Raw genomic sequence first — 27,778 nt, forward strand, 5'->3', positions numbered from 1 at the left:
CTTCCGCTCCCGGCGAGGATTGGCTGAGGCTCCGGCACGGGCTTCCGCTCGGGATCCGGGCTGAGGCTGCCGCTACCTGGCGGGTGGCGCGCCGGGTGGTGCGATGGCTGCGGTCCAGGCGATCAACTCCAAGGCTGAGGTGGCGCGGGCCCAGGCGGCCTTGGCCGTCAATATCTGCGCCGCCCGAGGGCTGCAGGATGTCCTGCGCACCAACTTGGGGCCCAAGGGCACCCTGAAAATGTGAGCCTGCGGGGCGGTTGGAGCGGCGGTCAGGACCCGGGTTGGCCGGCTGCCGCGGCCCGCCCCGGGCACACGTTCCGCCGAGAGCCTGGAGCCGCAGGAAGCACCGTGGGCCCGTCGTCCTCGTTGTCACTCCTGCGCGGAGGGCGCCCGTGGCCCGGGGCGGGTCCGTTAACGTTCCCGTGCCCCTGATCTGGTCCCTTGGAAGCGCCAGCCGCGGAACTCCCCCGCGCTTTGACACTGTGTGTCTTTACTTGGGGATTTGTGGGGCCGTGTCGCAGCCCTAAGGGCACAGGCCTTGGGCCCGGCAGGTGTGGGTCCACATCCAAGCTCCCTTCCAGCTGTCCGCCCCTAGGCAAGTTGTCTGAACGCTCTGTGCCCACGCTGCTTCCGAGCCACCCTTTCAGCGTCTCTCCGTAGCATCACCATCTTCTTTAGAAGAGTGAGGAAAAGAGAACAAAAATGTTTAGGACAGGGAGAGACGTTCTAAGAGGAGTAAGCAGAATTCATATTAACGGTAAAAGAGGGCGCTTGTCTACTAACCGGATGCTGGGCACCCAGGTGATGAAGGGGTGGTATGTATGTATGTGGCATCTAGGCCAGGAATCCTGTGATAGGACTGAGGGAGAAGGAGAAGCCTCCCAACAGGGTTTTTTTTTTTTTTTTTTTTTTTTTTTTAAGGCTTTGTTTATTTATTCATGAGACACAGAGAAAGAGAGAGGCAGAGACACAGGCAGAGGGAGAAGCAGGCTCCATGCCGGGAGCCTGATGTGGGACTCGATCCTGGGTCTCCAGGATCACACCCTGGGCTGAAGGCGGCGTTAAACCGCTGAGCCACCCGGGCTGCCCTCTCAACAGATTTTTGATCAGAGCCTTGAAAGATAAGTTAGAGTTCACCAGTTGGAGAAGGGACTAAAGTCCTAGTAACTTAAGGAACAAGAAAGCCCAATGGTGTAAATCCAACAGAAATGAAAACAAACGTGATGTGTAAAAGGGAACCACAAGATATCATTGGCAGGTGTGGCAGGAAAAACAGACATAAGCCAGAGTGGGAAAGGTGAACTACCTCATTGCTAAATAGTCTGGATTTTACCTGGAAGGTGATGGAGAACATAGATTTTTGATTAGGGAGCTGATAGGGTCACACTGTGTGTTAGAAAGATAAATAGAGTGTGGAGGGTAGATTCAAATTCAGAGATACCAGGATGCTAAGTCCAGGCTAGAACTCATTCTCTCTTTTAATCGTTGACGACAGTGGACGTGGAGAGGAGGGAGTAGATTCAAGAAATATTTAGGTTGTAAAATCAACAGAACTCGACGATCTAATAAATGTGAGGGATGAGGGAAGACACTAAGTTGAGTGAATGAATGGTAACATTTCACCAAAATAAAAAGCTTGCAGGAAATTTACGATTGTGTAGTTTGTAGATTTCCAAGTATCCTTTTTTGACCAAACTGCTGTTCATAACTCATCAGTTTCTCTCAACTTGTAAATGCTCCATTTCCAATGAAGAATGAAATCGCTATAGCAGTCTATATGGGGAGAAGTGATTCTGTAGGCTGCACATGGTGGTGATTACCATGGTATTGCCACATGGCACATGGGAAGTTTTGGGACTCAGTTCTTTTTTTTTTTTTTTTTTAATTATTTATTTGTTCATGAGAGACAAACAGAGAGAGGCAGAGACATAGGCAGAGGGAGAAAGAGGCTTCCTGCAGGAAGCCTGATGTGGGACTTGATCCCAGGACCCTGGGATCACGACCTGAGCCAAAGGCAGATACTCAACCACTGAGCAACCCAGGTGCCCCGAGGCTCAGTTCCTTTTATTAAGGACAGTGAATGGCAAGAAATGAGAATGTCTTGCTTGACTCTTGACATATGAGGTTAATAATATCACTGTTTTCTGAACAGGCTTGTTTCTGGTGCAGGTGATATCAAACTCACCAAAGATGGCAATGTACTGCTCCATGAGATGGTGAGCTGACGCTGCTGACTTAAATAAATCTTAGTAAGCCTAGAACATAGTACAAATTGTATATGTTTAAACCAAGGCTGTCACTTAAGTACTGCAGTCATGGGTTATACTTGTTTGGTTAAACCTTAATAAAAGATGATTTTGGTGTTTTTCAAATCTTTTTACAATTCAAATAATAGCTTACAGATACTTCCAAATTACATCTTTTAAAGGTTTTTTTTTTTTTTTTTTAAAATATTTATTTATGAGAGACACAGAGAGAGAGAGACCGAGGCAGAGACACAGGCAGAGGGAGAAGCAGGCTCCATGCAAGGAGCCCCCCACGTGGGGCTCGATTCCGGGTCTCCAGGATCACACCCTGGACTGAAGGCGGCGCTAAACTGCTGAGCCACTGGGGCTGCCTAGTTACATTTTTTTTTTTTTTTTAGTTACATCTTTTAAAGGCACTGAGTTGTAATCATGAAAATATAAAAAATCCTTTGCAATTTTAGTAAATATATTCATCTTAGAGATTGAAGGATTTGATCTCATTTTGGAAATGTCATTGCATTCTGAAACAAAGACTTTTTTTCTTTTTTTTAAGATTTTATTTATTCATGAGAGACACAGAGAGAGAGGCAGAGACACAGGTAGAGGGAGAAGCAGACCCCATGCAGGGAGCCCGACGTGGGACTCGATCCCGGGACTCGATCCCGGGACTCGATCCCGGGACCCCAGGATCACACCCTGGGCCGAAGGCGGGCGCTAAACTGCTGAGCCACCCAGGGATCCCCTGAAACAAAGACTCTTAAAAAACGTTCAAACCTTATTTTCAATTTAAATGATTTGATATTGACATTTATTAAGCATTGATAATAACAATTTGTGAACTTGTATAATGAAGCTTCTTTTTTTAAAAAAAGATTTTATTTATTCATGGGGGGGGGGGGGGGCGTTGGGCAGAGACACAGGCAGAGGGAGAAGCAGGCTCCGTGCAGGGAGCCTGACGTGGGACTTGATCCCGTGACTCCAGGATCACATCCTGGGCTGAAGGCGGCGCAAAACCACTGAAGCTTATTTCTTAATTTTACTATGGGCCCTTAGATTATCTTGTTTCATTAGACCAAAACTCATTCTCTCTTTTAATCTGTTGTTTAGGACAGCCCGGGTGGCTCAGAGGCTTAGCGCCACCTTCGGCCCGGGGCGTGATCCTGGAGACCCTGAATCGAGTCCCACGTCGGGCTCCCTGCATGGAGCCTGCTTCTCCCTCTGCCTGTGTCTCTCTATGTGTGTCTCTCATGAATAAGTAAAATCTTAAAAAATAATAATAATCTGTTGTTTACCTTTTCCAGCAAATTCAACACCCAACGGCTTCCTTGATAGCAAAAGTAGCAACAGCCCAGGATGACATTACAGGAGACGGTACTACTTCCAATGTTCTAATTATTGGAGAGTTACTAAAACAAGCTGATCTTTACATTTCCGAGGTATTAGCATTTTATAGAATTCCTATTCATTTGAATGGGGGAATTTTTTTCACTACTAAAATAGTTTAATTTTGAGGACAAAAGTAATTTTTATCAAGATACTTTTGGACAATTATAAAAGGAAATAATAATGTGCTTTTTGGCCAAAATAATGCCTTTCATTGGAATTATATCCCACTTTTTAAAATGAAATATTTAGGATATATCAGTAAAAAATTAGCCATGTAACCATGAATAATGGCCTAAAAAAGAAAACATCATTGATAATCTTGAAACTAAATTGTACACCTTAAAAAAAAAATAACCGGAGAAAAATAATTGAAGGTTTTCACATTGTGAATTTACCTATCTTTCTAGTTTTATTTTTCTTACATACCATCTACTCTAGCCAGACTCCTTCAGGCTACTCACAAGCCTCTGAAATCACTACACACATTTCTACCTCAGTGCCCTTGTTCAATCTGTATTCTTCTCTTGGTGTTACTTACCTGTCTTCTCTAGTTAAGTATTTGAATTTTTCTTTCTTTTAAGGACTATTTTAGCAAAGCATTACCTGGTCAAAGTCCTAAAATTATTACTTCTTGACGTTTCATTTAGTATTGGGAATTGTCTAGTAATTCAGTACCTGCAAGGTACCTCATTTAGGATGCCTCTGGCTGTAAGCAATAGAAATTTGACTAAAAGGTACTTAAACAATAAATAATCTCCCATGACAAAACTTCCAAGGTTGGTTGATTAAAGAATTCTATTAGTCATCAAGTACCCTGGTCTTTTCTGTCTCTTAGCTCCTCCGTTTACATTGCTGTTTCATGATAAGTCTTATTTCTATCCTGATTATAAGACTGTCAGAAGAAATTAGGAATACCAGCATACTTTAGTAACACTCAACACAAGAGGGCAAAAGAAAGCCATTTGCCCAATTATGGAATATAAGTCCTTCCTTTATAATATGATTGGGTCAACTTTGGTTTGTGTCCATTCCAAATCAGTAACAGGTTTTCAGGGAACTGACTTAATATAATCAAGATCCACCCCTAGAGCTAGTACAGAGGGTAGCTTCCTTTGAAGACTGGAGGAAGAGATACCTAAACAAAATTAGGGTTTCTTAGGGAGGAAAAAGTTTGGGAAGGGGGAGGTGCTGACAGACATTGACAAAATTATGAAACTGTGGCAGTATAGTGATAGAGCTAGGCACAAGATATGATAGAAACATTGAGGAGGGAAGGATATCCTAAACCAGCACTTTGGAAATTGGTGAATTACGAGGCACTTTCTGAAGGAGTAAGATCTGGGCTAAATCTTTTTTATTTTTATTTTTTATTTTTGAGAGAGAGAGAGCATGAGCATGAGTGAGTGGAGGGGCAGAGAGAGAAGGAGAAGCCGACTTCTAGCTGAGCAGGGTGCCCAATTAAACTGGAATCATCTTTACATTGTGTTTTATGAAATTGCTACTTTTAGAGCACAGGTCAGTTATTTTGTAGAAAGTCCCCAGTTTCGATTTGACTATTTTATCATAATTAGGCTCAGGTTATGAACTTTTCGCACAAATACCATACAAGTTCTAAGGTGTCCTTAATGCATTGTATCAGGAGGCACATGGTGCCTATTTGTCCCATTACTGTGTTAATGTTTGGTGAAGGTGGTTTCTGTCTATACTTTTCTCCAAACCAGTGCTGGTTCTTTTCCTCGGTATTAAAAGGAGTTTTTTTCTTTTGTGCCCATTCAGAAGGGTACCATATAACAGTGTGTCATAATTTTTGGAAATAAAGAGGACTTTTGTAGTTTTTTCTACTGGACTTACGATTTTTCTGTAAGTTTGAGGTTGCTTTAAATATGAAGCACCGAAAAATTACTTTTATAGATTATATACATAAACATATTTAGTGGCATTAATGTGGGTAATATTACTTTTTCTGTATATACCTATTAATAGGAGAAGATGATTACTTTTACTTTGGATGACTTACTTTATAAATTTTAGTTTTATGTTGTTATAATAGGGCCTTCACCCCAGAATAATAGCTGAAGGATTTGAAGCTGCAAAGATAAAAGCGCTTGAAGTTTTGGAAGAAGTTAAAGTGAACAAGGAGATGAAAAGAGAAATCCTCTTAGATGTGGCTAGGACATCTCTACAAACTAAAGTCCATGCTGAATTGGCTGATGTGTTAATAGAGGTATGTGACTAAACTTTTGCATTCAGAATGAGTATAGAACGTGGTGATTTCTTTTTTCTGTAAAATAATCAACCATTGCATGTGGTTCTTTTGAACATGAAATAAAATATGGAAGACAAACATTTATAGGCTTACTTAGAGACTAGACTTGATTGGTCAGAATAGTATATGTAATTTTTTTAAAGTATCATATTAAACCTTCTTTTAAGTTAACATGTAGGTTAGGAGGAGTTTGGTTGCCTGTGAGTCATCTTGTGTGGATGTCATTAGGGTGATATACTGGTCTCTTAAACCTAGTGGTCCATATTTATTATGTGAGGTGACACATGGGGAACTTGTTAAGCTTACCACTTTAATGAAGCATGATTAATCTGATAGATAATATTCACATCTGGGAAGTACATATTTGTTTTGTTTATTTCTAAAGGTAACATATATGGAATATAAGGGCAAGACTGAGTATTTTGAGAAGGTTTTTATCAGATGGCTATCGTTTGATACCATCACTGTTCCTCAGCTTAGTATTTTTTGAAATTTGAATATATAGGTTTATCAGGAATGACAAATTCATAACCAAAATCACAAGACATTGACATATAAATCAGAATGCTGTCTTGCTAATTTACTTTAAGAAATATAAATGACAAATGGACTGGAATACCTGAGTTATTTCTGGTTGATTCCCCTTACTAATAGGAAAACCTACTTGGCAAATCAGATTAAGATCAGATAATTTCTTGCTCAACGGAGTTCATATAAAGACTGCAGTATTTCCTCCTGTTGGGAGTACATATATCAAGTGATCCAGAATCTTCATGTTATCTGGTTAGGGCTCCCATTCTCTTCTGGTGTTCTAGAAACACTGATATTATCCAGGGGTCTTTGTCTTTATATCCTATGAAGCCCCAAAACCAAATAGCATGTGATCTCAAAGTTTTCTAAGATACAGCTGTTTGCTTTATTTATATTTTAAGATGATTACACTGTAGCATTTAATTAGTTGTTTTCATATTACTTTCTGAGCTAAAGAATAGTATATATTGCACCATGCTTCTCAAATTGTATATCCTTAGGGATATGTGGCAGAATAAGTAGGGCTTGTCTTTCTAGAATGTCAATTTTACTTTACAGTTTTGGGGGAAAACATTGCTTTACTACATTAAAACGAATGTACATTATGGCATGATGTGGAAACTTTTCATGATAAAGCACAAAACTTAAGAAATTCCATATTGGTATAGCCAGCAAATTTTAGCTCTTACCTTAGATTACATTCCCCTCTTTTCCTTTAATATGTTCTTTGGTGGAAAAGTTTGAGTAGTGTTGATAGTAGAAAGAGTAATAGGTTGACAGTTGAAGAGAACTGAATTCTAGTCCTGGCTTTGCGACTGTCTTTTAGACTGTTTTAAGACAGCAACTTTTAAAAAAAAAAAAAAAAAAAAAAAAAAAAGACAGCAACTTTTGGGGCATCTGGGTGGCTCAGTCAGTTGAGCATCTGCCTTCAGCTCAGGTCATGATTCCAAAGTCCTGGGATTGAGCCCTATTTTGGATTCCTTGCTTAGTGCGGAGCCTGCTTCTCCCTCTCTCAACCTCTCCCTCTGCCACTCCCCCTGCTTGTGCTCTCTCACTCTTGCTCTCTCTCAAATAAATAAATAAAATCTTCAAAAAAAGGAAAAAGGGATCCCTGGGTGGCGCAGCGGTTTGGCGCCTGCCTTTGGCCCAGGGCGCGATCCTGGAGACTCGGGATCGAAACCCACATCGGGCTCCCAGTGCATGGAGCCTGCTTCTCCCTCTGCCTGTGTCTCTGCGCCTCTCTCTCTCTCTCTGTGACTATCATAAATAAATAAAAATTAAAAAAAAAAAAAAAAAAAACGGAAAAAGGACCGTAACTGCTTTTTGACAAGAGAGTGTAAGCTAGCAGGGTGGGGATTGGGGTTGCAGAGGGAGAGGGAGAGAGAATTCCAAGCAAGCTCCACGCCCAGTGCAGAGCCTGATGTGGGCTTGATCCCATAGCCCTAAGATCATGACCTGAGCTAAAATCAAGAGTTAGACACTTTACCGACCAAGTCACCCAGATGCCCCTAAGACTGTAATTTTTTTTTTAAATTTCTTGAACTTTTATTGGAGTTTACTTATCTGTAAAATGGAGGATTTGGGCCTGATAATCTCTGAAATTCCTTTAGGCTCTAAAGTATCCATTGGTATTGGTTATTATTAGTGTCCATGATAGAGTGGCCCTCTTTGGCCTTGCCCTGTATTTTGAGATATGAAGCCCTTTGTCTGCTTAGTCTGGTGATACTTGAGTCAGTGGTTCCTTTTAGTAGACCACTAATTTACTGTTCTCATTCGCTTCTCTTTCAGGCTGTTGTGGATTCTGTTTTGGCTATTAGAAGACCAGGTTATCCTATTGATCTCTTCATGGTAGAAATCATGGAGATGAAGCATAAATCAGAAACTGATACAAAGTAAACCACATAAACTTTGACAATCCATAGATTCTAGAATATTTGGCTTAATTCAGATATTTTTCGTTAATTTCCTTAGTTACTTTTATTCAACATGAGTCTATTAATTCAACATATATTAATTGAATATGTACCCTGAGCCAGTCATTATTTTGGGTGGTAGGAATGAAGAATAAACAAAACAGAATTTCTTTCTCCAAGAAGATTATGTTTCTAGTTGAGGGAGATAGTAAATCCATAAGTGATAATAAATGCTGTGAAGAAGGTAGAGTGACTAAGTGAGAGCATGTGTGTGATTTTACAATGTTAAGAAAGGACCTTGTAATAGGAAACTAGAGAGCAAAGGAGGTATCTGAAGAAGTAAAAGGAGCTAGCCATGTGTGTATCTGGAGGAAGAGTGTTCTAAGCCAAGGGAATAATGGTTGAAAAGGCTTTAAGGCACAAGTGTGCTGAGATGTTCCAGTGTGCTTGGAGCACAGTAAGAGGAAAAAAGGATAGGAGATGAAATCATAGAGGAAAGAAAGGCCAGGCAATTGACATTGTCAGAGTATGTATGTACTCAGGGTAGGTAGCACCTTGTTGATTTTGGACTTAATGACTTTTAAACATTTTATTATGGAAATCTAAACATGTAAAAAAGAGAGAAAAATATAGTGAACTCCAACATACCTATCACCCACCTTTATCAATTTCAACATATAGCCTATCTTATTTTTCCTTTTATTTCCCTTCTATGCTCCTCTTTCCTTCCTCCCTCCTCCTTGCCCCAAACCTGGATTATTCTGAAGTCAATCCAAATACATTTCATTTGAAAATGCTTTCTTATTTATTTTAATATATATATGTGTGTGAGTGTTTGTGGGTATCTTTATTTACTTATTTCTTGAAGTTTTACCTGGTTTTTCTTAAATTTGCCATGGCACTTTCTATGGTGTCCTATTCCCGGCAGATCTTTCCAAACCTGCCTTATATTTTTTTAAACATATAGTTCATATCTGATAATTACAATATTTGAAGTTTTGGCTTGTCTATTTTTTGTGTTTATTCTGTTTTGTTGGTTCTCACTAATTGCATTTTGTTTCTATATGTGCCATTCATTGTGTTGGAAAAAAGTATTTGTAGAGATAATTTGAGACCTAGAGTGAAGGTCCATTTTTGCATAGAGGGTTTGAATTTGCCTCTGCAAGGAGCCCAGGGAATATTTTATTTTATATTTTTATTTTTTAAAAATGGGGCTTGAGGGCAGCCCGGGTGGCTCAGAGGTTTAGTGCCGCCTTCAGCCCAGGGCGTGATCCTGGAGACCCCGGATCAAGTCCCACGTAGGGCTCCCTGCATGGGGCCTGCTTCTCCCTCTGCCTGTGTCTCGGCCTCTCTCTCTCTCTCTGTGTCTCTCATGAATAAATAAATAAAACCTTAAAAAAAAAAAAATGGGGCTTGAACTCATGACACTGAGATCAAGACCTGAGCTGACATCAAGAGTCCAGATGCTTAACCACTGAGTCATCCAGGTGCCCCAGGGAATACTTTTTTTTTTAATAAATTTATTTTTTTTGGTGTTCAATTTGTCAACATATAGAATAACACCCAGTGCTCATCCCATCAAGTGCCCACCTCAGTGCCCGTCACCCAGTCACCCCCACCCCCCGTCCACCTCCTCTTCCACCACCCCTAGTTCGTTTCCCAGAGTTAGGAGTCTTTCATGTTCTGTCTCCCTTTCTGATATTTCCCTCTTATTTTTTCTCCTTTCCCCTTTATTCCCCAGGCAATACTTTAAATTAAATCCACAGCTTGGGGGCTTTTTTTTGCTTTTCGTTGTTAATCTCCAACTAATTCTTTTTTTTTTTTTTTAGAACATATTATTTATCTTAGAGAGGAAAAGAGAACACATGCACATGTGAGCAGTAGTGGGGAGAGGGAGAGGGAAAGAGAAACCTTAAGCTCTCCCTTTATGCTCCCCACTGAGCATAAAGCTCACTGCAGGGCTTGATCCCAGGACCCTGAGATCATGACCTGAGCTGAAATCAAGTCAGCTATTTAACCAACTGAGCCACCCAGGCACCCCTATCCAGTTAATTCTAACTGCTGGTTGGTATGAAGGCTGCTTGCTTAGTTCATCCTTCTGTTTTATACCCTGAGTATGTACCCCTTTGGGGTTCCTACTTAATGGGAAGAGCGTCTCCTATTAGAGCTTGGATGAGCCCTGAGCTTTCAATTCTGTCCTCTTTTCATTGTATGAGCTTATTGAAAACAAAGCTCAAATGTTCCTGAATTGTCTAATGACTTTAGGATAAGAGTGCCTGTAGTTCTTTTCCTATCTCTTGGAGTTTATGTTTTATTTACTATTTTATAGCTCTTTAATGTTTTTGAGTTTTTTTTTTTTTTTAGGGATTTGAGCGTGTGTGTGTGTGTGTGTGTGTGTGTGGGTGCGTGCGCGCGCGCATATGTGCCAGTGCGGGTGGGGTGTAGAGGGAGAAAGAGAGAGAAAATTTTAAGCAGGCTGTACACCCAGTGCAGAGCCTGTTGCGCAGGGCTCAATTTCACAACCCTGAGATTATGACATGAGCTGAAATCAAGAAATCAAGAATCAGATGCTTAACCAATTGAGCTACCCAGGTGCTCCAGGGCTTTTGTTTTTAACCCAGAATTTTTAGTTGGTTTTATTATTTTATATATATATTTATTCATGAGAGACCGAGGGGGCATGGGGAGAGGCAGAGACACAGGCAGAGGGAGAAGCAGGCTCTATGTAAGGAGACTCCAGGATCACGCCCTGGGCCCAAGGCAGGCGCTAAACCGCTGAGCCACCCAGGGATCCCCCTTTAGTTGGTTTTAGTAGTAGGGTTGTTCCAAATTAGTCTGCCATTGCTGAGGGCAAGAGCAGTTCTTGATTTGTATTTCAGAAGGGTCTCTGGTTGTTGTAATATAGGTGAGGGATGAAAACAGTTTAGATCAGAGTATACTTAGAAGAAGGAGCAATAAGATCTGTTGATGGTTCAACATAGAATGTGACAGGTGAAGAGTCAGGGATGTATCTTGGGTTTTTGCATGGAGCAGCTGGAAAAGGGGAAGTACCATTTCTTGGGATAGAAAAGACTGAGAAAAGATTTGGGGAGGGCAGCCCGGGTGGCTCAGGGGTTTAGCGCCGCCTTCAGCCCAGGGTGTGATCCTGGAGACCCTGGGTCCAGTCCCATGTCGAGTCCCATGTCGAGTCCCATGTTGAGTCCCATGTCGGGCTCCTTGTATGGAGCCTGCTTCTCCCTCTGTCTTTGTCTCTCTCTGTGTGTCTCTCATGAATAAGTAAATAAATAATCTTAAAAAAAGATTAAAAAATAAAAAAAAAGATTTGGGGAAATAAGAGTTCAGTTTGGGAAATGTTATGTTTTTATGTGCCTATTAGGCATCCATGTGGAGATGTTAAGTAGAGAGTTGAAGTGTGTCTGGAATTCAGAACAGAGGTCTGATCTGGAGACAAATTTGGGCGTCATCCATGTGTAGATGACTTAAAGCCTATGAGAGGTAATGAGATCACCTGGGAAGTGAAAATAGGTAGAAGAGGAAGTTTAAGGTTGAGCCATGAAAACTCCAAAGTTTAGATATTGAGAAGACAAAGAGAATTCAGCACAGGAGACTAAAAGGTAGTCACTGGTAGGAGGAAAGCCAAGAGAAGGTAGTGTCCCAGAAGCTAAGAGAGGAATGTTTCAAGGGGGTAATAATCAACTATGTCATATGCTGCTGAAACTTTGAGCCAGTTGTTATGGATTGAAAAATGACCATTAGATATAGAAAGCATTTAATGTTTTTGGTGGCTTAATGAGAACTGATTCAAAAAAGGAGTGAGTGTGAACATCAGATTGAAGGTGGGATCGAGAGGGAAGGGTTAGGGAAGAAGTGAGGATTTAAGTTTACACCACCCTAAGGAGGTTAGCAAAGAAATGGGGCAGTAGCTAGAAGGGAGTATAAGAAAGGACTTGAAGGAGAAACATAGTTTTAAAGATGGGGATTACCAATGGCAAGTCTGTAACCTGATGAGAATGCTCCTGGAGGCAGGAGGAATTGATGGGCTGGGAGGAGGGGTTGGATGGGGAGTGGGGACAATGCTGGAGCAGAGAGGAGAAATAGAGTAGAGTACACACGTGTAGAGGAGCATGGACAGTTCATTCATAGGAATAGGAGGTTTAGGTTCAAGTGCAGGTGGATTGGTGGAGGTAGTGATAGGACAGTATTTTTATTTTCTCAAAGCAGCAAGGTCATTTGCTGAGAGTCAGAGGGGGAAGTCAGGAGTTGAGTAATTAGATTAAATTTTGTAGTTAGATTAAAATCAGTAGTTAGATTAAAATTTTGAAAACTCCTTATAATTACATTTACTTAAAAATTATTTCTTTACTTTAATGTAGAACAAATACTGGTTATAAAAGATTCATAAGTAGAAATGCTATTCCCTATTTGGGTATAAATGAAGTTTTAGAGGTTATAAAAATATTTACTCTTAAAAGAAAATTTGGAAAACAGGAAAAAAGCCTCTCCCACCCTCAAATTATCTGTATTTCTACCACCCAAGCATAACTTTACTCCAGGTTCCTTTTATTTTTTGTCAATAGCAAGGTGCTTATTTTTTAAAAGAATACATATAATCATTCTTTATAGGTAGTTTGTTGTTCTGTGTTTATCAGCTACCTCTGTAAATATTTTTCCATGTCATTACATAGTTTTCATGACCACCAAATAGTTGGGTCATTTATTTGCTGAACAATGCCCTATTGTTGCACATTTAGGTTAACAATTTTTGGTTGTTCCATATAATTATTTTGAACAAATGTTCCTAAGGAACTCATTGTGTGCCCACTTTTCATTACTTGACCAGCTGTGTCATATGTGTGAGCCACATAATTTAGAGAATAATTCTGAGTTGACTTTTCATTGTGACTTCACAGTCATACTGTGTTAAAGTAGATTTTCTTTTCTAATTTTACTAATTATGTGTTAGGCTTAAAGTTGGTGCAAGGAAGCAATGTGTGGCCTGATAGTTCTATTACAATTTTAAGAATACAATCCTTATTTTATAATAATTTAGAGTGTATATTCAGAGTAAGAAACATTACATATTTTTAATAGATTGATCAGAGGATTAGTTTTGGATCATGGCGCCCGTCATCCAGATATGAAGAAGCAAGTGGAAGATGCATTTATCCTTACTTGCAATGTGTCACTAGAATATGAAAAAACGTACGTGGCAGTTACTCTTTGTAAATTTTGAAATTGTATTTTCTAAAAGTGTTTTTAAGTTTAATTAGTTAATTTAGAGAAGGAGAGAGTGGGGGAAGGACTGGGGGAGAGAGAGAGAGAGAATCTTAGGTTCTATGCTGAACATGGAGCCTGATACAGGTCTTGATCTCAACACCCTGAGATCATGAGCTGAGCCCACACCAAGTTGGATGCTTAACTAACTGAGCCACCCAGGCACCTCCTAGAAGTGTTTTTTAATCTCTTTCTTCCCTCCGAAATGTTTAGTGTAAACTCCTACCTTTATCTCCTTTTTCCTCCACTGGTACTAGCTTGTTTTTATTCATCTTTTAGAGAGGTGAGCTCTGGTTTCTTTTATAAGACTGCTGAAGAGAAAGAGAAATTGGTAAAAGCAGAAAGAAAATTTATTGAAGATAGAGTACAAAAAATAATAGACCTGAAAGACAAAGTCTGTGCTCAGTCCAATAAGGGATTTGTTGTCATTAATCAAAAGGTGAGAAAGTTCAAATTTTAACTATTTGTAAATGTTTTTCACCATTTCTTGGAGTGTGGTCTGTGGATTCTGAGGAGTCCTTAAGACCATTTCAAGGAGTCCTTGAGGTTAGAATTATTTTCATAATAATAATAATGCCTTTGACATTGTGTCCACATTTGCAATGGTCATGCAAAAGCATCGTTAGGTAAAGCTACTGATACCTTAGTACAAATCAAAGCAGTAGTACCAAACTGTTCTAGTAGTCATACATTCTTTATTGCCACACTACCACACATTTGCTGTTTTGTTTTTGTTTTTGCTTTTTTAAAGGCAGTTTCTTTTGAGAACGTCTTTTGTTTTTAAGGATTTATTTATTTATTTGAGAGAGGATGAGAGAGAGAGTGCATGCAAGTGCAGGAGAGGGGCAGAGGCAGAGGGAATCACCAGTAGACTTTTTGCTGAGTGTGGCTGACATGGGGCTCAATTCCATGACCAGGAGGTCATGACCTGAGCTGAAATCAAGAGTCCGATGTCCAACCAACTGAGCCACCCAGGTGTGCCTATTTGGGAATATCTTGAAGTGGTAAAACTTACTACTTTTATTAAATTTAAAAAAAAAATTAAAAAAATTATTTATTTATTTATGATAGTCACACAGAGAGAGAAGAGAGAGAGGCAGAGACATAGGCAGAGGGAGAAGCAGGCTCCATGCGCCCGACGTGGGATTCGATCCCGGGTCTCCAGGATCGCGCCCTGGGCCAAAGGCAGGCGCCAAACCGCTGCGCCACCCAGGGATCCCCTTTTTATTAAATTTTGATCCTTAAATATGCATCCTCTTATAATTCTGTGTAATAGAGTATGACATCTGCATATCTAAATAGGATTGTCTTGGGGCGTCTGGGTGGCTCAGTTAAGTGCTCCCCCCTTGGTTTCAGCTCAGGTCATGAGATCGAGCCCTGTGTCAGGGTCTGTGCTGAACTGAGCATGGAACCTGCTTGGGATTCTCTTTCCTCTTCCTCCACCCCTCACCCCTGTTCATTCTCTCTCTCAAAAAATAAAATTTTAAAGGTATGGTTGTTTTGAGGGAAAACTCTTTATAATTGAACTAGCCACTTTTTTCATGGAATGCCATTTTTACTTTATTTATTTATTTATTGATTGATTGATTTTTGCCATTTTTACTTTAAAAAATAATTGGCAGGGGCACTGGCTTAGTCAGTAGAGTATGTGACTCTTGATCTTGGGGTTGTAAGTGCAAGCCCCATGTTGGGCAAAGAGATTACCTTAAAAAAAAAAAAAAAAGAATAACTGACAGAAAAACTGTGGTTATTTAGACATGGCAGGTTTTTCTGAAAAAGGAAGAAGCGGTTCTGTCACTTCAAGGAAAACAACTGACAGTATTTGTTGCCAATAAATTTGAGCTTCCAATCCAAAATAAAAATTTTGGAAAAGGGATCCCTGAGTGGCGCAGCGGTTTGGCGCCTGCCTTTGGCCCAGGGCGTGATCCTGGAGACCCAGGATTGAATCCCAAGTCAGGCTCCCGGTGCATGGAGCCTGCTTCTCCCTCTGCCTGTGTCTCTGCCTCTCTCTCTCTCTCTCTCTGTGTGACTATCATAAATAAAATAAAATAAAATTTTGGAAAATTTGCATTTGCCACTGTGATCTTGACCACTTTCCAATACCTAAAGGATTTTTCTGTTAATATTAATGGTGATCAGCAAATGTGATATTTTTGATACTATATATCCATGAAATGTATCATTTGGAAGCTCTGCTTAACATAGCGAACCACAAAAAAACAAAAAACAGTGAACCACTGTTTTCTAAGTGACTAAAAAATATATGATTTAACAAAGTCATGCATGGGTGAATAATACAAAGTGTAAGATAGACAAATGGATTTTAATATGAGAGAGTATAAAAAGTTTATTGGTAGGTTCCATAGTTCACATTGAAATTAACCTTTAAGACTTTATTGAGTTGTGATATAGTATCAAAGAATATCCACATTCATCTGAAAAGGTTAAAAACATTCCTCTGTTTTCTAGTACGTACTTATGAGTCCCAAGGTTTCTTCATATATTTTAACCTGAACAACATATCATAGCAAATTGAATGCAGAAGCAGATAGGAGAATCCAGATGTCTTCTATTAAGACAGATATTAAAAAGATATTAAAAATGTGAAATACTTTATATATTTTTTTGCTTAGGAAAGTATAGTACATTTTCACTTAAAGATGTTCTTTATGTTAATATGAAATGGGTTTCTTATTTTGAATGGATTAATATTTAAATTTTTTCAATTTTGATTTCTAATATGCCATTTTTTAAGTTTTTTATTTTTAAATTTAATTTTATTTAAAAATATTTTACTTATTTATTCATGAGAGACACAGAGAGAGGCAGAGACACAGGCAGAAGGAGAAGCAGGCTCCCTGGGAGAGCCCGATGCGGAACTTGAACTCGATCCTCAGACCTGGGATCACGCCTTGAGCTGAAGGCAGATGCTCAACTGCTGAGCCACTCAGGCGTCCCTTTTTTAAGTTTTTTAAATTTAAATTCAATTTGCCAACATATAGTATAACATCCAGAGCTCATCACATTAATATGACAAGTATTATAGATACAGTTCACATAAACAAAAGCTTTTTGGGTTCTTAATAATTTTTAAGGGGGATCCCTGGGTGGCGCAGCGGTTTGGCGCCTGCCTTTGGCCCAGGGCGCGATCCTGGAGACCCGGGATCGAATCCCACATCGGGCTCCCGGTGCATGGAGCCTGCTTCTCCCTCTGCCTGTGTCTCTGCCTCTCTCTCTCTCTCTCTGTGACTATCATAAATAAATAAAAATTAAAAAAAAAATAATTTTTAAGAATGAAGCAGTGCTGAGATGAAAAAGTTTGATAAGTACTGGCTTAAGATATGCTTATAACTTTTATGCTAATTTGATTTTAGGGAATTGATCCATTTTCCTTGGACATTCTTGCAAAACATGGCATAGTAGCTCTTCGCAGAGCAAAAAGAAGAAATATGGAAAGGTAAGCTTGCAGATAATTATATATCCTGTTTTTTAACAGATTGAGTTGAAATAATCCTATGATATTCCTTTTAGCTTATGTGTAAGCATTGTTGAGCAAAATAGTAGCATACAAATTCAAAATGTTTTTGATTTCAATAAATAATGCAAGTGTCAAAAGTCAAGATTGTTGACCTACCTCAGAACTTTGTTGAAGTACAAAGAAGGTTTTTATCTTCTTAAAACAGATTTTAAAACAATACAACTCAGCGACAATGCAGTCTTCTATGTTAGGTATCTTTCCACCGTTAAGAAATTAAGTCTTTAATGCTTTTTATAACCAAAGTTATGGTGACATATGTCATTTCAGACTTTCTCTTGCTTGTGGTGGAATGGCTGTGAATTCTCTTGAAGACCTCAGTATAGATTGCTTGGGACATGCTGGTCTTGTACACGAGTGTACATTAGTGAGTATCTCTATGGGCAATGGCTATAAAGTGAAGAGTAAACCTTTTCTAAAAAATCCTGAATCTTTTAATTCAGCCTTTAACATTTGATGTCTGAATAATCCACAGAACAGATTTTACAATTTATTTATCGAAATGTTTGTTAAGAGTTCAAATATAACTTAACTGCTTTTAACACATATTTTAGTTAGTTTGATAAGAAAAACTCACATGAAGGTTGGATTCTTTTCATAATGACATTAAGCATTAGAGGAGTTATATCTTCTTGAATTATCCTCTAGGGTGAAGAAAAGTTCACTTTTATCGAGGCCTGTGTTAACCCTCGTTCTGTCACCTTGTTGGTTAAAGGACCAAATAAGCATACTCTCACACAAATCAAGGATGCTATAAGGGATGGACTTCGTGCCATCAAAAATGCCATTGAAGATGGTAGGCTCTTTTTTGTGATGGATATAACTTTATGTGTTTTTAAAGTAGTAATAAATCTATCATTATATATGTATAAATATAGTATTTCAAAAGGTATGAATGATTACTATTCTTTCACTTCACTCTGGATAATTTATAGTTTGGATTGTGAAGATTTTTCTATTGGAATATTCTTAATAAATATGCTGTGCCTTTTTTTTTTTTTTTAAGATTTTATTTATTTACTGAGAGAGACGGAAGAGAGCGTGTGAGCACAAGTCAGGGGAGGGAAGAGGGAGAGGGAGAAACAGACTCCCCCTGAGTGGGGAGCCGGAAGTGGGACTTGGTCCCAGGACCCTGAGATCATGATCTGAGCCAAAGTCAAGTGATTAACCGACTGAGCCATTCAGGTGCCCCACTATGCTGCCCTTTTAATTAACTTCTATTTATGAAATGAAAAAGCACTTAATTTAATGCTATAGTATCATTTTTTTATTTTTAGAAATTTATTTTTAAAACCATTGTATGGTTCTATTTCTGGGTTCTTATTCTGTTCCATTGATCCGTTTGTCAATTTCAATATTAGTATATTGTCCCGGTTACTTGTAACTTTATGAGAAGTCTTGGAATCAGCAGTGTCAGTCCTCCCATTTTGTTCTTTTTCAGGTTCTTTTGATTATTTAAAATCTTTTTCAGGGCAGCCCCGGTGGCTCAGCAGTTTAGCGCCACCTTCAGCCCACAGTGTGATCCTGGAGACCCGCCATCGAGTCCCACTTCAGGCTCCCTGCATGGAGCCTGCTTCTCCATCTGCCTGTGTCTCTGCCTCTCTCTCTCTCTCTCTCTCTCTCTCTCTCTGTGTCTCTCATGAATAACAAATAAATCTTTAAAAAAAAGCTTTTGTATTTTCTTTTCTTTTTTTCTTTTTTTAAAGATTTTATTTATTTATTTGTGATGGACATGGGGCAGGGGAGCAGAGGGAGAAGCAGGCTGCATGCCAGGAGCCTGATGTGGGACTCAATCCCAGGGCTCCAGGATCACGCCTTGTGCCAAAGGCAGGCGCTGAACCACTGAGCCACCCAGGGATTCCCAGCTTTTGTATTTTCATATGAATTTTAGAATCAGCTTGTCAGTTTCTACCAGAAGACTTGAGATTTTGGTTGGAATTTATATATTTATATTTTTATATATATTTATATAATTATATTTTTATATTGATATTTTAAAAATATTGAGTCATGGTATATTTATTGATTTCAGCCTTATTGACTCTATTTCAACTATATATATTTTTTTATTTACTTCAGAAATATTTTGTCATTTTTAGTGGCATATCTTTTTTGGATTTATGAGGGAGTGAATTTTGGTCCAATTGTACATGATGTTTTGAAAATTCAACTTCTGATTGTTGTTAACATATAGAAATACGGTTGATTTTTGTGTATTGATCTTGAATTCTGCAACCTTGTTAAACTCACTTATTGTAGTAGCATATAGAGTTCATTGAATTGTCTATATAAATGATCATGTTGTCTGCTAATAAAGACAGTTTTACTTCTTCCTTTCCAAAACGAGTATCTTTTATTTCTTTTTTCCCATTATTTCATGGGCTTGAAGCTTCAGTACATTGTTGAATGGAAATGGTGAGAGTGGGCATCCTTTCCTTGCGCCTGATCATAGGGGGAAAATATTCAGCCTTTCTGTATTATGTATGATATTTGGCTGTAGATTTTTCTAAAAGCCTTCTGTCAGGTTGAGGAAGTTCTCTTCTCTTGCTGAGAGTTTTTATTACGAATAGATGTTGGATTTTGTCAATTGCTTCTCTGGTGATCTATATGTTTTTTTCTCTGTTGGATTATTAATGTGGTAAATTATCTTGATTTTCAAATGTTCAACTAGCCTTACATTCTTAGGATAAACCTTACTTATGATGTATTATCCTCTTTAAAAATAGATTACAGTTTTTAAGTTATTTTTAAATTGTGGATATATATATATATAATTTCTCATTTTAATCATTTTTAAGTGTTACAATTCAATGGCGATAAGTTACATTCTTTCACGTGTTGTGCATCACCATCATCCATCAACAACATTTTTCATCTTAAAATACTGAAACTCCAAACCCATTAAACAATAACGCTCAATTCCCCTCTCCTCCCAGCTTCCTGAACCCACCATTCTACTTTCTATCTCTATGCATTTGACTCTTCTGTGTACCTCATGTGAGTGAAATCATCCAGTATTTGTCCTTTTATGATTGGCTTATTTCACTTAGCATGATGTTTTCAAGGTTCATGTGTCAAAATGGGCATGTGTCAAAATATCTTTGCTTTTTAAGGCTGAATAATAGAGCATTGTATGTATATACCACCTTATTTATCCATTGATGGAAACTTAGATCACTTCACCTTTTGGTTATTGTGAGTAATGCTGCTATGTGTATTATTCCTCCTGTATATTGTTGGACTGGATTTGCTAAAATACTGTTAAGAATTTTTACATCTATATTCATAAAGGATATTTGTATTTTTCTTGTAATTCCTTTATCGTTTTGGCTGTTAGAATAATGCTGACCTCATAAAATGAGTTGGAAAGCATTCTCTCCTCTTTAATTTTCTGAAAGTGTTGAATTCTTGTGTAGAATTGATATTACTTCTTTCTTAAATTTGGTAGGATTCACCAGTAAAGCCATCTGGGCCTGTAGTTTCCTTCATGGGAAAAATGTAAACTATAAATTCAATCTTTTAAATAGATACAGGGCTATTCAGGTTATCTGTTTTTTTGTTTTGTTTTGTTTTTTGACTTTGTGTCTTTCAAGAAATATGTCTGTTTTTTTCTGTTGAGATGATCATCAAACTACTGCCCATGAGCTAAATCTTGTTTGCTGCTTGTTTTTGGTAAATAAAGTTTTATGGGAATATAGCTATACCCTTTCATTTATGTATTACCTTTGGCTCTTTCTGTGCTGCAATGGCAGATTTAAATAGTTACAAAGGTGGTAATATGGCCCACAGAGCCTAAAATATTTATATATGGTCTTTTGCAGAAAGTTTGCTAATTCCCGATCTAAGCTTTCAAATTTATTTATTTATTTTTTTGTTTATTTACTTATAATTTATTTATTCATGAGAGACATAGAGAAAGAGCCAGAGACACAGGTAGAGGGAGAAGTAGGCTCCATGCAAGGAGCCCGATGTGGGACTCAATCCCAGAACTCCAGGATCACACCCTGAGCCAAAGGCAGACGCTCAACCACTGAGCTACCCAGGAGCCCCAGTTTTCAAATTTGTTAGCATAAAGTTGTTCATAATATTCTCTTACTATTACATATATATATATATATATATTTTACTATTTTTAATGTCTGTGGAATCTATAATGATATTACCTTTCCATTTTTGACATTGTTCTTTTTTTGATGTTCATGTTTATTTCTTTTTTTTTTTGTTCATGTTTATTTCATTGATTTTTTAATTTGCTTTCTTCTGTTTACATTAGGTTTCATTTGCTCTTTTCTATTCTTTTTTTTAAAGATTTATTTTGGAGAGAAGGGAGGGGCAAGGAAGGAGGAAAGAGAATCTTTTTTTTTTTTTTTTTTTTTTAAGATTTTATTTATTCATGAGAGACACAGAGAGAGAGACAGAGACACAGGCAGAAGGAAAAGCAGGCTCCATGCAGGGAGCCCAATGTGGGACTCGATCCCAGGACTCCAGGATCACATGCTGGGCCAAAGGCAGGCAGAAAAACCACTGAGTCACCCAGGGATCTCCTCTTTTCTAGTTCTTAAGGTGGAAGCTGAGGTCATTAGTTTGAAACCTTTCTTTCTTTCTAATATAGGTGTTTAATGATACAAGTTTCTTTTTGGGTATTGCTTTAGTAGCAACCCACAAATTGCGATATGTTGTGTTTTCACAGAATGGGGTCAGGGAAGTTTTCACAGCTACTGGTAATGTTCTATTTCTTAAGGTGGGTGGGAGGTACATGAGTACATTTATTTGTGCATTTATTCTTTATACTTTTTGCATATATTCTTTTGTGTATATTCAGTATTTCACAGGAAACTTAAAAAAGTTTTTTAAAATTAGTTTTTAATTCCATCATAATTAATCTACAGTGTTACTTCACAAGGAAGTTTTAGTGTGAATGGGAGACAAGGGTACAGTCACCTTGTGGATAGACAACTCTTTCAAGCAGTTATGTTGTACAGGGAAGCAGAAGAGGGGGCGAATAATTAAAAAATTATGTGGGTTAAAGAGAGCTTCTTACTGAGTTGTTGTTTTGTTTTAAAGATGAGTGATTCCAAAGCAAATTTGCTGATTCAAAGGAGAGTAATAAACTTTATAAAAACTATACTGGCAGGTATAAAAGTCATATCCTGTTGTGAAAATTGATGTTTTTAACCAGAGCTTTTATCTTAGGATAATAAGAACACCTATATTTTTTCCTCAGATGACATTTTGGGTTTTGCTTCGGTACAGAAATTCTATACCAAAATAGTGGCCAAATCACATTGGTCTAAAGTTTTTTTTCAAATGAGCTACCACAATTAGTTACTTGTCCCTATAAATTATAGATAACTATCTTTTAGATGTAGTCATGAAGGAATAAGATGAAGGTGGAAGAAATGCCTACTCTTACAAACAATGAGATAAGCTGCTTGCAGCCAGTTGTCTGTACCATGCCTAATTATTTAATTGTGTATAATTGTGAAGGATTCTTCATAAGGCATCTTGAATAACCACTGGACTGTACTTTATTGCAACTGTACTTTATTTTTGTATATATTTAGATATATTTTAGGTGTTGGCAGTGTAATTGAACACACTTGGATAGCTAAAAGCTTTTTTCTCTGGTGTTTCTATCTGGCGCGCCTTGCCAATCTTTTCCCTCCAATAGGCTGTGTAGTTCCGGGAGCAGGTGCAGTTGAAGTGGCAATAGCAGAAGCTCTTGTTACATACAAGCACAGTATAAAAGGAAGAGCTCGTCTTGGAGTCCAAGCTTTTGCTGATGCCCTCCTCATTATTCCTAAGGTACAGCTATCCTAATGGCCAAAGAACAGCTGGTTAGACATTACAGGTGTTGGATTATAAATTGTCCGCATTATCTAACACTACAGTAGAAAGACAGTTTTTATTTGCATTTCCCCACATAGTTCTCTTTAAGATATATTACAACTAAAGCAGGGAAACTTTTGGTTAATAGCTCAGAATCCTTGTCAGAGTTTCATGAAATAACTAAATTACCCCCTTGCTTATCTCTGAGCACCAAAAGTTGAAGTAAGTCCAGAAATTTCCTTCAAAAATGATTCATGATTAATCATAATAAAAAAGTTTAGAACTTAAAATTTAACTAGCCTTTAGGGTAGATTTATATCTTGGTGGTATCCAGAGTATTATCATTACTTTAAATTGTAAGAAATGAGAACTTCAGGCTGTTCAGCACTCCTAAATACAAGTGTGCTTTTGTCATTTTCATTTTAGTACTTAGAAAAGGAGAGAAAGTGATGGTTTTTTTCCATGTATTAACAGAAGGACAGAGAATTACTTCTGCTTTTCCTTTGCCTTAATCTGGTTTTCAACCACTTAGAAACACAGAAGACCATATCAAAGATGTTATTATCATGAATTAACATATTAAGAACAGTGCTAGTGAAGTATCTTTGATAATTGCTTTAAAGTTACTCATAATTTGTTAAATCTTTGAGAATTGGATATCTTATTTTTCTCTTTGCCCAAAACAGCAAAGTCAGTTAAGTGATGATCCAGTAGTTGACACAAACTGGTAAGCCTGGTATACAGTGGTGGTTCCTTTTTACTTATAAGCTATTGGTTTCGTTTGGTACTCCTTGGAAATAAACCTAGTTTGGAGTGCTGTTATCTCCATTCCTGTTGCCACAGGTTGTGACTGTCCTCATGTTGATGAGATACACAAAGATCCTGAAAATATGTAGGGTTCCTTTAGGAGGTGCCTAGGAAAAGCTGGAACATGTGTGGCTAAAGGGGTGAGAAGAAATAATACCATTCTACTAATTTTCTATTTTTTAAAAAAATATTTATTTATTGAAGTAATCTCTACACCCCTTTGGGGGGCTTGAAGTCATGACCTGAGATCAAGTGCTCAACTGAGCCAGCCAGGCGTCCCTTTCCTTGTTTTAAAGAAATCTTAAAAAAAAAAAAATCTTTTGCGAGGAGTGAAATTAATGTAATGGGATGGAAATGGGGGAGGGGGACTGTAATGTCCTCAGAATTTAGTGTGATGTACATAGGGAAGATGTTTAAGTAAATATAAAAACTGCTAGATACTTAAAATACATAGTTTGATTTAGATTAAGAAGGAATTTTTCAAAAGGAGATGATTACGGTATTATGAATGTTTTCACAAGATTAGAGAGCGGTGCCTTTTTATATTTGATATTCAAATATACATGTGAAGATATTTCAAAAATATATTATTATTTTTATTCTTAAAGGTTCTTGCTCAGAATTCTGGTTTTGACCTACAAGAAACACTAGTAAAAGTTCAGACTGAACATTCAGAATCAAAGCAACCTGTTGGCATAGATTTGAATACAGGTAAGAAAGTGAAGAAAAATTACCAGCTCAGTAAAGAAAAAGGTTGTACTACAGTGGCCCAGAACTTACAGTAAGGGAGTAGAGATTTGGGTGACTTCAATATTTAAATTTTGGATGATTTACTTTAATTTACTTTTGAACTTCTTAAAAGTTTTGAACTTCTTAAAACTTTTGAACTTCTTAAAAACTTCTTAAAAAAGTTCAAAAGTCTTTTAAGAAATAGTTTTTAAGTGCTTGTGATTTGACTCTTGAGATTCACAAGGAACAAAAGAAATGAGTCCCTGCCCTTGTAAGCTTATATTATAGCAAAGAAGGATAGGCAGTAAACAATAACCTTAATAAATACGTTCCCTGAGTATTTAAGAAGTAATAAATTCTATGAAAAAAATAAAAGAACCCTATAAGGATGATTGTGAATGGTAGCATGAGGCAGGGGTAGGGATCTGCAATTTAAAGAATGTGGGCAGGGTAGGCCTCCTTGAAAATATGTCTATAGAAAAAAAGTCAAAGGAAGTAAGGAAGTAGCTATGTTGGGGAGCTGGGCAAAGAACATCCTGGGCAGAAGGAGCAGCCAGTGGAAAAGCCAGTGTCTAAAGTTTTTGAAGAGGAGGAAGGAGATCAGAGAAGTAATAGAAAGATCACACAGGGATGTGGGGTCATTCCAAGGACTTTGCTTTTACTGGTGGAATAGGGAGCAATTTTTAGCAGAGGTGTGACATGGCCTAATTATGTTTGAAAGGATCACTCTGGCTATTCTGTGCAGAGGAGTGTGCTGAACAACTGGAAGATTGAAATTGCCATTACCCACATCAGAGAACTGTGGGGAGAGCAGGTTGTTGTGGGGGGAAGTCAGCATTGAATTTTGGCAAAGTTCTGAGTACCTGTAGACTTTCAAGTGAAATAGACAGTTGGAAGTATGAGTCCAGGGCTCAAGAAAGCTCTGGGTTGGAGTTGTCAGAGTGTATATGGTTTAGGGACGCCTGGGTGGCTCAGTGGTTGAGCGTCTGCCTTCGACTCAGGGCATGATCCCACCTCTGGGAATTGGGTCCTGGATCGGGCTCCCTGTGAGGAGGCTGCTTCTCCCTCTGTCTGTGTCTCTGCCTCTCTCTCTCTCTGTCATTAATAAATAAATAAAATCTTAAAAAAAAAAAAGAGAATGTATATGTTTTAAATCCAGAGTACTGGATATGAGATCACCTAGGGAGTGAGTATAGAGAGAGAAGAAAAGAACCCAGGACTAAGCCATTGGGTACTCCAACATTAAGATCTCTGGGAAGAAGAGAAGAACCAGGAAAGTCGACAGAAAAGGAGCCACTAATGCAAAAGAAAAACCAGGCTGAGCGTGGTGTTCTGGAAGACAAGTGAAGAGAGAATAGTTAGGAGGCTGTGTTAAATCCTCCTGATCCATGAGGCCTGAGAACTGACCACTGCATTGGATTTGATAACATGGAGGTCATTGTGACCAGGACACTAGAAATTTTGGTGGTATATTAAACACTGTTAGAGTATATAATCAGTATTAACAGAATATATCAAGATTGTAGTGTTAAAATAGTTTGTTTTTACTTTGCAGGTGAGCCCATGATAGCAGCAGATGCAGGAGTTTGGGATAATTATTGTGTGAAAAAACAACTTCTTCACTCTTGGTAAATTCATACTAATAAAAGAGAGAAAGACTTTTTAGGTACATAATCAGTAACTTTAAAACCCATCTATTTTTACCACCTTATAGTGAGAAATGGTTAAACATAAGAAAAGGTGTGGCATTCATTTACTAGTGTTAGCATCTGTCATTTTGCAGTCCTTTTTCCATTTTAATTCTAGGAGTATCAGATATAAGAAACATTTATCTTACTGTTTACTTGAGGGGGAAGGGAAAGAAGTTTACTGAAATAGTACCACATGCATAGTGGGGGAAAAGCAAATGATGTGGTAAAAATGAACTCAGTTTTGCTGGTATATGAAATCAAATTTATTTTATCAGCAAAGGAGTTGAAATTATAATACAAGGGGGGTGATGTTTGTATTTACGATAGCTCTGTCTCCTAAGATCTCATACCAACATCACTGAAAAACAAAGCACTTTTAGTAGCTGCAGGTTGCTGGGGGAAAAGATGAAAGTGGGTGGTAGGCTTTACTCACCCTGTTATCTTTTTCCTCAGCACGGTGATTGCCACCAACATTCTCCTGGTTGATGAAATTATGCGAGCTGGTATGTCTTCTCTTAAAGGGTGATTGAGTTCAAAATCAACTCTTCTAGAAGCTGAGATTTAGTACATCTTACATCCAAACTACCATTATATAGCCTAAGCCTTAATTTTTGCACAATAAATGCAATTTATATTTGTTGGTCTTAGTAGTCTCAATAATACTTCATCAAGTAAGAAGAGCATAAATAACTTTCACCATGAAGGAATAATAATGAAAGTATTTTTCCTTAAGAGTTCTAACTTCTGAGGTGCCTGGCTGGCTCAGTTGGAAGAGCATGTGACTCTTGATCTCAGGGTCACAAATTTGAGCCTTACATTGGGGGTAGAGATTAATTAAATAATAAGTGTAAGAGAAAAAGAGTTCTAACTTACTTTTATTGTATGTGTGATACTACGAAATGATAAGAAATATTTATTTGGTTTTCATCCCCAGTTCCTGGCACAAGAGCTTTTAAAACTTTTGTAATTTCTTGAGTAACAGGGGCAATAGGAACATTGTTTTGGTTATAATATTTGGTCTTAGTCTTCACTTCCAGCCATAAAAGCTCCTAAGACCATTGGAATCTCTCGAATTAATGAATGTCTTTTTGTTTGCTAATTAGTGACTTTTGATGGGCCCTTAGGAGGGCACCTGAGTGCTGGAGGAACCAACCTTGTTATTAGAGGACTATAACTTTCAGCCTCTTCCCATTCCTTATGCTCTACCCCCTACTTCTAGTGTACTAATCAGTCATGTTTATGTGATGAAACCTCTGTAAAAATTTCTAAACTATGGGATTCAGTGAGCTTCCAGGTTGATGAACACATCCATGTGCCAGGAGAGTTGGCACTCTCCAACCCTCCTAGGGGTAGAAGCTCCTGTGTCTGGGAAACTTCTGGACTCGTGCTATGTATCTCTTTATTAGGTTGTTCATTTTTATCCTTTATAATAAGCTGCTAAATGAAAATAAGTGTTTCCATGAGTTCTGTGAGCTGCTGTAGCAAATGCTGAACATGAGGAAAGGGTCATGGGAACCCATGATTTGTAGCCTGGTTGGACAGAAGTGTGATGGGTACCTGCTACTGGTGTC

The 27,778-nt window shown here is 38.2% G+C and overlaps 1 protein-coding gene across 4 annotated transcripts; it reads left to right on the forward strand.

Annotated features, from left to right (window-relative positions):
• Positions 1–40: 40 nt before the first annotated feature.
• Positions 41–26,850, forward strand: CCT6B (chaperonin containing TCP1 subunit 6B). Of its 4 annotated transcripts, none has more exons than XM_038548128.1 (14): positions 41–240; positions 2,153–2,216; positions 3,548–3,682; positions 5,683–5,856; positions 8,218–8,321; positions 13,434–13,544; positions 13,896–14,055; positions 16,991–17,073; positions 17,422–17,518; positions 17,800–17,947; positions 22,823–22,956; positions 24,396–24,498; positions 26,072–26,144; positions 26,661–26,850. In XM_038548128.1, the coding sequence occupies exons 1-14, from the start codon at positions 104–106 to the stop codon at positions 26,731–26,733; spliced, it is 1,596 nt and encodes a 531-aa protein (XP_038404056.1). In that variant the 5' UTR covers positions 41–103; the 3' UTR covers positions 26,734–26,850. The 4 variants fall into 4 exon arrangements, with proteins under 4 accessions (XP_038404056.1, XP_038404057.1, XP_038404058.1 ...); XM_038548129.1 differs by having other exon boundaries at positions 26,072–26,182; positions 26,661–26,838; XM_038548131.1 differs by lacking the exon at positions 41–240 and adding an exon at positions 512–595.
• The last annotated feature ends 928 nt before the right edge of the window (positions 26,851–27,778 follow it).

Source organism: Canis lupus, chromosome 9 (assembly GCF_011100685.1).
Source record: "Canis lupus familiaris isolate Mischka breed German Shepherd chromosome 9, alternate assembly UU_Cfam_GSD_1.0, whole genome shotgun sequence".
Taxonomy (NCBI): Eukaryota; Metazoa; Chordata; class Mammalia; order Carnivora; family Canidae; genus Canis; species Canis lupus.